Source organism: Hyperolius riggenbachi, chromosome 6, assembly GCF_040937935.1.
Source record: "Hyperolius riggenbachi isolate aHypRig1 chromosome 6, aHypRig1.pri, whole genome shotgun sequence".
In the NCBI taxonomy this organism is placed as follows: Eukaryota; Metazoa; Chordata; class Amphibia; order Anura; family Hyperoliidae; genus Hyperolius; species Hyperolius riggenbachi.
The window spans coordinates 239,581,773-239,594,605 of record NC_090651.1 but is presented as its reverse complement, the minus strand read 5'-3'; the positions used below and the strand labels follow the sequence as shown (position 1 = coordinate 239,594,605).

The 12,833-nt window shown below is 41.7% G+C and overlaps 1 protein-coding gene across 3 annotated transcripts in view; it reads right to left on the bottom strand.

The window, feature by feature from the left end:
* LOC137521396 (Golgi integral membrane protein 4-like) overlaps positions 1–12,833 on the bottom strand; it is a 212,441-nt gene that overhangs the window by 125,585 nt on the left and 74,023 nt on the right. For all 3 annotated transcript variants that reach the window (XM_068240577.1, XM_068240579.1, XM_068240578.1), the window contains exons 3-4: positions 8,503–8,552; positions 5,959–6,012 (exon numbers count right to left, since the gene is read on the bottom strand). In XM_068240577.1, coding sequence (XP_068096678.1) covers positions 5,959–6,012; positions 8,503–8,552 — 104 coding nt within the window. The remainder of the gene's footprint in view (positions 1–5,958; positions 6,013–8,502; positions 8,553–12,833) is intronic.

Here is a 12,833-nt window from a genome sequence, read left to right as displayed (position 1 = left end):
AGCTCCATGAACTGTGAGCCTTGTTGGGCTGTGTAGCAGTGGGTGTAACCCCACACTTGTCAGCATTTGACATGTGGTGTGGTTGGCCTTCAGCAAAAAGAAAAAACAGAATGGCCCGTATGCAATTGACTTTTTCTCCTGAGTTTTCTCCTAGGTGATATTTTCACACCTTGCCATAAAATGCCCTTTAAACCACCAGCAAGCAAGGAAATACTCAAAGGAATTTTGATAGTACTTTTTCATCAACTTTTAGGTACTTTTTCAATTTGTAAAATGCTTAAAAGTCATTATAAAGAGAATCTGAAAATTATCTCCAAGGAGTTAACTCAGAAGAAAAAGTGAATTGCATATGGGTCAATGTGTTCAGATAAGACTTCAAGTGGTGGCCGCCTCTCAACTGCCAGTGTGTGAGCAAGCATGAGCAAGCGTCTGGCTGGTGCACCATAGCGGCTGGCAGGTGGCGATTTTGTCCCCTTCCGCCTCCAATGTAAAAGGGGCGTTAGTAATATGAATTATTCAGTGTAGTCTATAAAGCACTGTAGAAAATGACACTGCAATACAAATAATAATATGCACTTTATTATTTCGCATTTATTAAATGTTAACATTCAAACTCCCTGGCGGTATAATTTTTTTCCTAATTTTAGTGTCTAAAAGCGGTATAATTTTTTTATGTGCTTAAAGGGACACTTAAGTCAAACAAAAAAAATGAGTTTTACTCACCTAGGGCTTCCAATAGCCCCCTGCAGCTGTCCGGTGCCCTCGCCGTCTCCCTCCGATCCTCCTGGCCCCGCCGGCAGCCACTTCCTGTTTCGGTGACAGGAGCTGACAGGCTGGGGACGCGAGTGATTCTTCGCGTTCCCAGACACATTAGCACCCTCTATGCTGCTATATGGCAGATGATTTATGCTATAGCAGCGTAGATGGCGGTATTGTGGCCAGCAACGCGAAGAATCGCTCGCGTCCCCAGCCTGTCAGCTCCTGTCATCGAAACAGGAAGTGGCTGCCGGCGGGGCCAGGAGGATCGGAGGGAGACGGCGAGGGCACCGGACAGCTGCAGGGGGCTATTGGAAGCCCTAGGTGAGTAAAACTCATTTTTTTTGTTTGACTTAAGTGTCCCTTTAATGCTTATAGACCCTAAAACCAGGAAAAAGATATACTGTAGCGAGATCTGCTGCAGCCCCTGCACTTACTCACCTCCCTGGGATTACCGCTCCCAGCAACTTTTTACTTTTACTTTGAGCCTGACTCAGGATTACCGCCAAGGAGATTTAATGCAGCACTTTATCACTGAGCAATTCATCACCCTAGTTATATTTCACACCCAGTTATAGTAGTGTTAGAACATATCGGGCATGGCATTGTCTCTAGGTTCACTGCAGGTACTCAATAATTACACAGCAAAGGATCATTTTAAATTACAGGAATGTTGGAGGCTGGTCTGTAGAGATGTCCTATTTTCTGTACTCAATTCCCACTTGCTATTTTCAGCCTCAAAATAACAGCAGTCCATCCAATAGTCAGCTGCTACAGGTAGGTCCACTGAAGGATTAAGATGAAAAGGGGCCCAAGGCAAGTTAGTAGCTTTGTTTTTTGCCGCTGCCTTTTTGGTAATCTGAGGTAGGAGAGAAGGTAAGAGAAGGTGGCAAAAAAGCCCCAGGCACTTGCTTAGGTTGCCCTGTGGATGATCCTGCTCTGGGTAGCACAACAGGGGTAAAGGAGGCGCCCAGGATCGGATAAAACTAGGTTAAAAACACATAAAATAAAAAAATAAATAAATAGAGGTAGCTTACCACTCAGGACTACACCGTTAAAAGTAATGTTATTACTGTGTCGTCCTGAGAGGCAAGCCCACCTCTATTTTTTCAATCTTATGTGTTTTTAACCTAAAAGAAGAAGAAAATGCCTGCGCCTTCACAAATTTAATGCTTTAATACAGCATAAAATAAATTACCGTAAAATAAATTAAAACACCACTAAAAAATTTTTTTGAAATACCACTAAAAATTTGTATACATTTTTTTTTAGTGGTATTTTAATTTATTTTATGCAGTATTAAAGCATTACATTGTGAAGGCGCAGGAGTTTTCTTCTTTTTGGTTTTACTATTGATGGGCTAAGAAGCACTATCCCATCTCTCTTTGCAGCCTATCTTCTATAGAACATTGTGCTAACTAGCGCTGCAGTCTTATATTTGTAGTGTTTTTAACCTAGTTTTATCCGATCCTGTGCACCTCTTTACCCCGTTGTGCTAGCTCCACCTCCCCCTTCCTCCAGATAGGGTAGGAAGTAGAAGTCTACAGTGGCCGATAGCCACTGGTAGTACTAGTACCTTCTTTTTCCAAGAGTGTGACCATCTTGCATCCAGCCATTCCTGGAGGCACCCGAGTGGAGACGGGCTTGTGTTCTCTCCCTGCTTCACGTGGTTGGTTGTCCCTCATGCAACCCACCTTTGTGAGTACATATACTGTATATCTTACTGTACGTCCTCCCTCTGAAAAACCAAGAAACATACTGCGCTACTGGGCTCCCGTTGTCTCGCTGTCTTGTGTGTTTTGCCAAGGTGTTCCCTCACCCAACCCTGTGCCTGCTTTGGGTAGGTCTGTGTAATACAATTCATCAAATTGCTTGCCTTACATATGACTGATCTGGTCAGGACTTACTTTTTTTAAAGTGGAGTCACACTTGAAGACGGGTTACTATGGCATCTTTGCAATATTTTCTAACTTCAGAAATTCCTTTTTTTAAACTTTCGAAAAAAGGGACTTTAAAGCTTATTTAAATGACAAAACACGACTCAAAAAGTACAACTACACATTTGTTTAGTCAGAAATAAAAAGCAGACATGCAATTATGCACATTCAAAAAAAGCACAGGTTGTTCTATAAAAAAAAGAAATTTCTCTCTCTCCATCCTACAAATAAAGCTTTGATTTTGTTGAATGAAGAGTTGCCATTCCTGTTAACAATAGAAAAAGGCAACAACATAATCTTTCCAATAAATGTACCAGTCTGTCGGACAGCGAAGTAAAAAAGACTTTTCTTCCTTCCGACATATTTGAGTTTATAAAATCAGTGGGGGAATACGCTGTTCTCTGTGCCATTTATTCTCTTGATGCAGCGAGAATGCTATAGGATTTTGTAGTTAGAAACAGACAGAAGGTCCACAGAGAACGTGAGCTTTTACAAAATAACAAGGTAACGGAAGGTGAAAGCCATTCGCAAATTCATTACAAACTGATTTTCTTTTTGTTCCTGGAAACTTATTAAAAACGAAGATTTTGTGAATATACTATTAATGAGCAAGAACACTCTGACCTGGCACCTAGTCAGATTCTGTCCACTCATTTCCGGTGTCTAACAGGCAACTACATAGCTGCTTGTACAGAGCTTCTGGTCTCTAGGATGTAAACATCTACAGCTAAGGGCTGGAGGCATGCTATTTTCTGCAGGAAGGACAGAAGAGAGCGAAACCTGGGAGCTGGAAGTAGCATAGGGGCAAGAAACAAGTTTAATTAATAAGAGTTGAATTTCAATCACAGGGAAAAAGGAAGACCATATCATTTGATTCAAAGGATCTACCATCTTTATTCTTAAAACTACCACTGGACACAGGGACAGCCCAGCATTATTGCTGAAGATTCACAACCAGTAAACTAAAGACTGACTACTGCTAAGGACACAACACGGGTATCACTAACTGTATTCAATTTGTGTTAAATTTGCATGTGAGCTGGAATTATTAGTCTGTATTGACCATTCTTTGAGTTTGTCTAAGGGATGACAAATTAAATAGTCAGGATAAGACTATGGCTACAGAAGGCAAGTAACCGCTATTGCTAGACCTAGGAATTGAGTAATGTAGACCCAGCATGGGTACAACCAGAGAGCAACCATGCCTAGATCTACAGACTAAACACTTCTACATCTAGGGAACTAGAATGCTTATATTAAAAAGATTGTTATTTTATAATGTGCACTACAAAATAGGTATGAACAACCAGCAAGAAAATTCCATCTGCACTTAGCAAATAAAAGATATTGAGTGTGGCAATTTTTACTATTTTGACAAAAAAAGTTTGTTTCTCGGTAATAATGAGGAGTACTGTAGTAAAACAACAAGGACTAGGTTTTCACCTATATTTTTGCAATTGTAGCTTGCTTTATTCAAAATATCATAGCACAAAATGCACACAACGTTTCGACCTAAGGGCCTAAGTCCAAGTTGCAAGCACTGGAAAAAGGCCTATAGGCTGAGTGCATCCTTGCACTCTTGGTAGATCTAGGTATGGACTGGTCCACTCCCTAGTGAATGACTTTCAAGCGGTGTGAGCAGTGGTATTATCTGCTGTGTTTGTACTACTCAGGAGTAAAACTCACTAGATTGCTACAGACATGGTCACTGTCAGCCCAACCTAGCACAAGGTCTGATCACTGCTACTGCCAGGAAGCAACAAATAAACAAACCAAGAAGCTAAACACTGCTACAACCAGAGAGAGGCCACTACTAGAGCCAAGGACTCACCATATCAACAATTAGCATATACTTAGTCAGGGGCTGCAGTCACTGTCAGACTAAGGAAGGGACCACTGCTGTAGCAGGAAAACCATTATTTTGTTGTTGTTCAGTTGCTATTTAGTTGCGACTCTTTGGGACTTCATGGTCCACAGCAAACCAGGCCCCTCTATCCTCTACTTACTTTTGAAGTTTGTAGTACACAGCTTACCTAATCTAAAAGTCTGACCACTGCTACAACCAGAAGGAGAAATTAAGCATGGATCTCTAGTGGAAAGTATAGTACTCTTGCCTTACAGCACTGGGCCCCTCATTAGAATGTACGCTAGGACATGATCTGCATGAGGTTTGTAGGTTTCCCTGTGTCTATGCGTTCCTCCCACATTCGAAAACATATAGATAACTTAAATGGCTTTCTGAAAATTGGCCTTAGACCATGATGGACATATGGCTATGGTAGTATCAGAGCCCCTCTGAGGGACAGTTAGTAACTAAATTATATACAGTACTGTGTAAAGCTCTGTAGAATATATCAACACTATATAAATACTAAATAAATAGGACAACTTTATCCAAGGAGTAACAATTGCCACAGTAAAGCAAGCCCTAACAAGAGCTAGGGAAATTATCTTTACTACAGTGTGGCAGCAATTACATCCAGATGATGCCTAAACTCATGAAATATTATATTAACAATAAAATCTGTCAAACTGTATTATGAAATTCCAAATAAAACATTTCATTAAATGAAGAAAGAAGGGTTACTAGCTACCTGTAATTTAAAATAGCAATGACATCATCACTAACCGCTACACCAAACCAGCGGTTCGGCTTCAAAGAAGAAAGAGGCACCAATGGGCAGAGATTCAAATGACACAACCTCTGACCTCAATGTGTAACAGAATCTGCACAATACACAGAAATATAAATAGGCTAATCTGTAAGAGCCACACACTCCACCCCAAGGGTCCGAGCTGAAAGCTACAACCTACTTCCTACTGAATATCCCAACCACCAAATGATTGCTGGAGAAGGGGGGGGGGGGGGGAATCTTGCCTACTTTCTTCATTATTTACCACTCAAGAACCATCTGACTGATGTTAGCACAATTGTTTTAAGCCCCTGAGCCAACAGTGGGCACTACCCAGCAGTGGACGTCGCCCCGACCATGGAGCATTCAAACTTACTGCTGTATTTCCTCAGAAAGGCCAAACTTGCAGCTCAGTACACAAGACTAAAAGTATCCCTGTTTATATGCAGGGGTTCTCATTTCTTTGTAGATATAGAACATAGTACAGTTACACTTTAAATGAAGTGAAAATAATGTAATTTTTCCAGGCTGACACTCATTATCAGTTTACAAAGGAATATCCACACAACCTGCATTATTCTATCAGCCTGATCTTTCAGAACGGTTTCAGCTATACGCCATTCTGTTATTACCTTAAGAATCTTGTGCTGTGAGCCAAGAGCCCCAAATCGATTCATAGAATCTTGCTGTAACAGAAACAAAAAAAACGAAATGAATAAAATACACCAAATAATTCAAGGCTCCATACACCAGTCATTTTATACGAACATCCCCGGTGTCTCAGCTATGATGGTAAACACCAGTATTTTTGCGGACACCACTGGTGGCAGCCCTGCCAGAATCTATGAATCAGTTCTAATTATGGAGCATCACTATACAGTGATGGGCCAGCAGGAGGGCACTACAGTGATGGGTCAGCAGGGAGGCATTACAGTGATGGGCCAGCAGGGAGGCATTACAGTGATGGGCCAGCAGGGAGGCATTACAGTGATGGGCCAGCAGGGAGGCATTACAGTGATAGGTCAGGGGGGCCCTAAAGACCATCTTTGATGAGAATCTAGAGTGTATATGTTGATCGCCCCCTACCCCCCTTCCCCCGTGCGCTGTCCGACACTGTTGTTTTCCCCTCCTTATATGTCCTTCTTGTTGTTCCTGTCCCCTTCAACAAACACCTAGTCGCTAGCCTGTTGGCCAACGACATGTCTGTACAGCTTCCACCACTAACTGATGGTAATCTTGTGTGTACTCAGCTTTAGGCTTGTCCGATGTTTTCAGAAACCTAGTTACAAACCTGGGAAGTACAAACTGTTTATTCATCATATCCTTACAAAGCCTCAGATTTCCTTCGGTGAAACTTCAAGTCAAAACATTTAGCAGTTTAAAAGAAACAGACTGCTGCTGAAATCAAGGTGATAGGAAGCAAAGCAAGTTGACCTCTTGAGCTTTGAAATTAAGCCAACTTGGACCCTCAAGATATCTCCATGACATGATAGTGAATAAAAAATCCTCTTATTGCCTAAATCCCTGTCTTTACACTGTGGTGACATGATGACCATCCAGCACTTCCATATTATGTCCCCTCCTATCTGAAGGTGAAACATGACTTCAACCTACCTTAGACAATGGGTGGGTCTTGCCCAGGCCTGCCAATCACCCACAGCACAGAGTACTACAGGAAGAGAGCAAAGCAAGGGCTGACAGCCCCATGGCAGTGCAGAGGAGCCTGGAGATCTACTTGGAGGAGGAGAGCCCAGGAACTGACGTGTGGTTCCGGGAGAAGACTGGAGATTTCTTATTACTACTCTAAACTTGCATCAAAGAAGACTTTTAGAAGATGAGGGGAGAGATGGGACAACTTTTAAATCCTTAGAATTCTGCTTTAAACCGATGAGAAAAATATGGAGGCTGTCAATGCAGATGACCTCTTTCTGAACACGTTAGTTGCCTGGCTGTAATGTCGATCTTCTGAATATAATACGCTCTGAGTCGTTAGCCTGAAACAAGCATGCAGACCATGAAAACCAAAGCACATGATCTGCATACTTATTCCAGCTGAGGAATGTGGACACATTACAGTCTGAGGATCAGCAATACAGGCAGAAAACTAGTTTTTTTCCCTTCACTTTAAAGGGACTCCGAGCAGTGCAGAAACTATGGAAAGATGCATATCATTTTAAAGCTCTCGTTCTCCTCTTTCCAATGATATATAAACCACCACCCTACGTCTTTTAGTTTTTGCTATTTTCGCAAATGAAATTGCCGCGGCCGCGATTTCGATCGCGACAATAGAGAAAACTAAAAGGCGTAGGGCAACGATTTAGGTGTTGTCAGAAAGAGGAGAAAGAGAGCTTTAAAATGATATCCATCAAGCCATAGTTACAGTGTATTACACAGGACGACACTTTCCCCAGTGTCAGCAGCTCCATTCTGCTGAATGCAGCTGCTGACTTTGACAAAAAGTCGCCCTGTGTAATACAATATAACTATGGAAAGATGGATATCATTTTAAAGCTCTCTTTCTCCTCTTTCTGACGACACCTAAATCGTCGCCCTACGCCTTTTAGTTTTCTCTATTTTTGCAATCGAAATCGCAGCCGCGGCAATTTCAATCGCGAAAATAGCGAAAACTAAAAGGCGTAGGGTGGCGGTTTATATATATCATTGGAAAGAGGAGAAAGAGAGCTTTAAAATTATGTGCATCTTTCCATAGTTTCTGCACTGCTCGGAGTCCCTTTAAGGGGCTTGGACGTTTGGGCAAGCTCAGCCTTTCTAAGAAAGTTGGAATTTACATATTCGCGCAATAGTGTGCATGTCTGTACTGACTGTTAACACAAACCGGTTTCACTGAAGAGAACTGCTTTTCCTATTATTTTTCTCTCATGCTCAGTCTCTGTTGAACGGATTTGTTACAGGTGCACTTTACTATGGACAAAACATCTCCAGATGCCAGGAAAACACTCACAGTGTCAATTTAGAAGGTTTTGAAAGCACATCTGGTTTAGGTTAAATGATCTTAAATGTAGAGGGCTCCTCCTGCATGGCTATATATTACAGCTTTGTCTCCAGGTGCTTCAGGAATGGACAGATAGTTAGTATGCTTGTCACCTTTATCTGCAACCCACTCCCCATTGCACGCCAGCATCATGTGCAGTGGCCCCTCTGCAGGTCCAGCTTACCTTCTCTTTGTTCAGAGCCTCCTGCGCCTCCAGCTTGTAGACTAAATAATCTGTACAAACAGGAAGAGACATCACACATATTAAATGTCATGAAAAAGACTTCAGCAGAAAAACAAACCAACAGAAAAGATCAAGATTCATTTTTTTACAACTTGCCAGAGAAAACAACTGAAAGAACAAAGGAATTCCAATGAGGATGACCCATAAAAATGCACATGTAAAAGCAAGCTACATCATATGATAGAAATAGTAATAAACATCCAGCACAGATCTAAAATAAATAATATTTGAAGGCAAACTCCAGACTACATTGCTAAGTAAAAAATGTATTAGTAAACTCCCAATACATGATTTAAAGGGAAATGTAATGTCAGAAAACGTGACCAGACTGGCAACATTACCAGTGGAGCATACTGTTGTGTCTGCAGGAACCTGACATAATCCTCACTTCAACTTCTGCGCACCTGGGAATGACCTGGCAAATGTACTTGTCACGTAGTGAGTCTAGTTCCTTTCTGTGCACTGAGCACAGGTTAGCACAGTGCCAAATAAACAATGTACAGTACTTGTGTCAAAGCCCAATTAAGTCCTGTAACCATTATCACTTTTTAACCACGTTAGTAAAAATAAAAATAAAAAATACTGTCTCTTTTTAGAGAAAAAAAAATCCATATATAGTCCCACATTAGAACACAGAAGTGAGTTGTGGTCCGCTGCTGAGATTGCTCCAATTAATAGATGTTGCCAGCTTGATTGTATCCATATTAAAGGACAACGGAAGCGAGAGGGATATGGAGGCTACCATATTTATCTCCTTTTAAAGAGAACCTGTAACAACAACAAGTACCCTGGTGGGTACTCACCTCGGGAGGGGGAAGCCTTAGGGTTCCAATGAGGCTTCCCCCACCCCTGTAGCTGCAGGCAGTCCAGCGCTGGCTCCCCCGAAGTGTCCCGGAATCCTCCCTCGACAAGCGCTGATTTATTTACCTTTCCTGGCTCCAACGGGAGCGCTGTTGCGGCTCTCCGCACAGTAATAGGCGAAAATAGCCAATCTCTGTCGGGTCCGCTCTACTGCGCAGGCGCAGGAGACTTGCGCAGTAGAGCGGCCCGGCAGTGATCGGCTATTTCCGCCTATCTCCGAGGCGTAGAGCCGATACTGCGCCTGCACTGGAGCCGGGAAGGTAAATATTTACATTCCCGCTATTCGGGGAGTTTTATTGCCGCTGCTGTGGGACCGAGGACGACGGGGGAAGCCTCAATAGGATCCGGAGTCTTCCCCCACCTGAGGTGAGTACCCTCCAGGGTAGGTTTTTTCGTTGCAGGTTTTCTTTAAAGCGGGATTGTCAGCTACAAAATCAAATTCCATTTACACACTGCTTTATGTTTATTATGTTGTCTACATGCAGTCTGCATTGCAAGCATCCCAATACAATCATAAATGTTTCTGCTGTAATAAATCTTATCATTGCTGGGGAGAAGGAAGCTGGTTATCTCCCCTCCCACATTCCTGCTCCTCACGGATTGGCTGAGGGCTGTTCAGTGTGACAGTGGGCTGAAAAGGGAAATACACCTCAGCCTTCTGCAGAAGCCGCTGAAATACAATCTATGCTATGCTCACGCGTGTTTATAAAGCAAGCTAGATATGGCAGTGCAGTTTCTAGGAGGGAAAAAAAAAAAGAGTAAGGGAGGAAATTACATCAGGATTAGCTTCAGTCAGAGGCAGTAAAGATAGAAAATGACTGAAACAGTTTTCTCTATACTTACTATATAAAATTCACTGAAATCAAAACATGGACAGTACAATACAATGGTTATGCAAGTAGAACAAGTATTTATCTACTTATATACTGTATGTGTTTTTTTCCTGGGATAGTATGGCTGTCCCGGCTGCTTTAAGCAATACCAGTTGCCTGATTATGCTGCTGATCCTCTGCCTCTAACAGTTTTAGCTGTAAACCCTGAACATGTATAAGCAGATTGGGTGTTTCTAACTTTATTGTCATATGTGACCAGATTAGCTGCATGATTATTTCTAGTGTTATTCAGATACTTCTGCAGCCGAACAGATCAACAGGGCTGCCAGGCAAATGGTATTGTTAAAAAGGAAATAAACATGGCGGCCTCCATATATCTCTCACTTCAGTTGTACATTAAGTATTTTAAGGATGCATGAACCAATTATTTATGTGCATACAAACTACAGAAAACACGTAACATGTGAAAGTAATAAAGAACGAATTTGGCACTTCTATACAGGAAATACTGTGATTGAAGTCCAAGTCCACCAGAACATACATTTGGACAGTACTACTTCATAATCTCCTCCTCCTCCAGATGCTGCCAGATGCATATTGGAGATATGTTGTGGATAGCTGAAATACTCAGCTGTACTTCTTATTGCTTTATAAATAAGAGGGTTCTCTCCAGAGTTTACATTTATAAAGTACAGATAGTTAATGAGGTGCTAATCATTTTTGCAAACGCAATAGCTAATTTTGATACAAAAGGGAGAAACTTTTATCCATTTACGTTACATTATTTAAACCATACCCAAGCCATCCAACCTCGAAAAAGAAGCCTATTGTGAATTTGTAATAATCTGACCCCCCCACAATCTGATGCTGGGAATACACAATACGTTTTTTGACAGACAAATGGCTCGATAGATAATTTCCGACAAGTCTAATCTGATTTTGATCATTTTTCTGATCGATTTTCTCATAGAAGTGAATGGAAATCGATCGAAAAATCGATCGGCCAGTAAATCTGCCAAAAAAACTCATCGTGTATTCCCAGCATGGAGGTAAAGCTAAAATGTTGTTACACAAATTACTAAATAAGTCTAGCCTTTGTTTTGCAATATACGGTATGTTTGAAGAATCATTGTGAGGGTCAGCTGGATAGCGTACTGGTAAGGCTGTTGCCTTTGATGTGGGATTTGATCCCTTTAACAAAGAAGAATCCCGGCTCAAGCCAGTGCATAGAACAGTAAGGAGTCTTTGGGCAAGGCTCCCTAATGTTCCTGGTCATCAGTGAAGTGTGCCTTAAAGAGGAACTCCAGTGAAAATAATGTAATAAAAAAAGTGCTTCATTTTTACAATAATTATGTATAAATGATTTAGTCAGAGTTTGCCAATTGTAACATCTTTCCTCTCCCTGATTTACATTCTGACATTTATCACATGGTGACATTTTTACTGCTGGCAGGTGATGTCAGTGGAAGGAGATGCTGCTTGCTTTTTTGGCAGTTGGACCCAGCTGTAAACAGCTGTAATTTCCCACAATGCAATGAGGTTCACAGACAGGAAACTGTCAGGACCATGGTCCTGATATCACACTTTGGGAGGGGTTTCCCCACAATATCAGCCATACAGAGCCCCCTGATCCGTTTGTGAAAAGGAAAAGATTTCTCATGTGAAAGGGCTATCAGCTACTGATTTAAATCAAGTTAAAGGGGTTCTTCCGCGAATGATGAAAAAAATAAAAAGTGGTTTATGCATAAACTATTAAATATCCTTCTAAAATAGTGCAAAAAGTTTTTCAAAAAAATGAATGCTTTCCTCAATACAACATGTAATATAAACAGTGACAAATGACGGATTGGGAGGCTAATCCATTTGATAGGGGTGTTTTTTTTTTTACTTGCATTTCACAAACAGAAGTCCTGCCTACTTAGTTTTCAGTTGTGTAATCAATTGCTGTTAGGAGTTGCAGTTACAGCGATAACGGCTGATCTCCTATGTATATGCTTCTTGTATTCACTCACAGAGAAAAGACCCCCCTCCTCCTCCCTGCAGGAATGGCTAAGCGCAGATGCCGGCAACAATTCAGTGACTTCGTCATGTGTTTACATAGTTGCCCAGCAACCAGACCGGGCATCTGTGCAGAATAGTTTGTGTCTTCTCCCAGAGAGTCTTCTGCTATCAGCTGTAGTGTGTCCCCTTATTGAACTCTTAGTTCTCCTGGCAGAGATAAGATAAGGGGACTGACTCGCTGGGAGAAGATACAAACTATTCTGCACAGAGGCCGGGTCTGGTTGCTGGGCAGCTGTAAACACATGACGAACTCAAAACGTCGGAACACCGGCATCTGCGCTTAGCTGTTCCTGCAGGGAGGAGAAGGAGGGGGCTCCTTTCTCTGTGAGTGAATACAAGAAGCATATACATAGATCAGCCGTTATCCTTAACTGAAAACTACGTAGGCAGGACTTCTGTTTGTGAAATGCAAGTAAAAAAAAAAACACCCCTATTAAATGGATTAGCCTCCCAATCCGTCAGTCGTCACTGTTTATATTACATGTTGTAGTGAGGAAAGCATTCATTTTTTTAAAA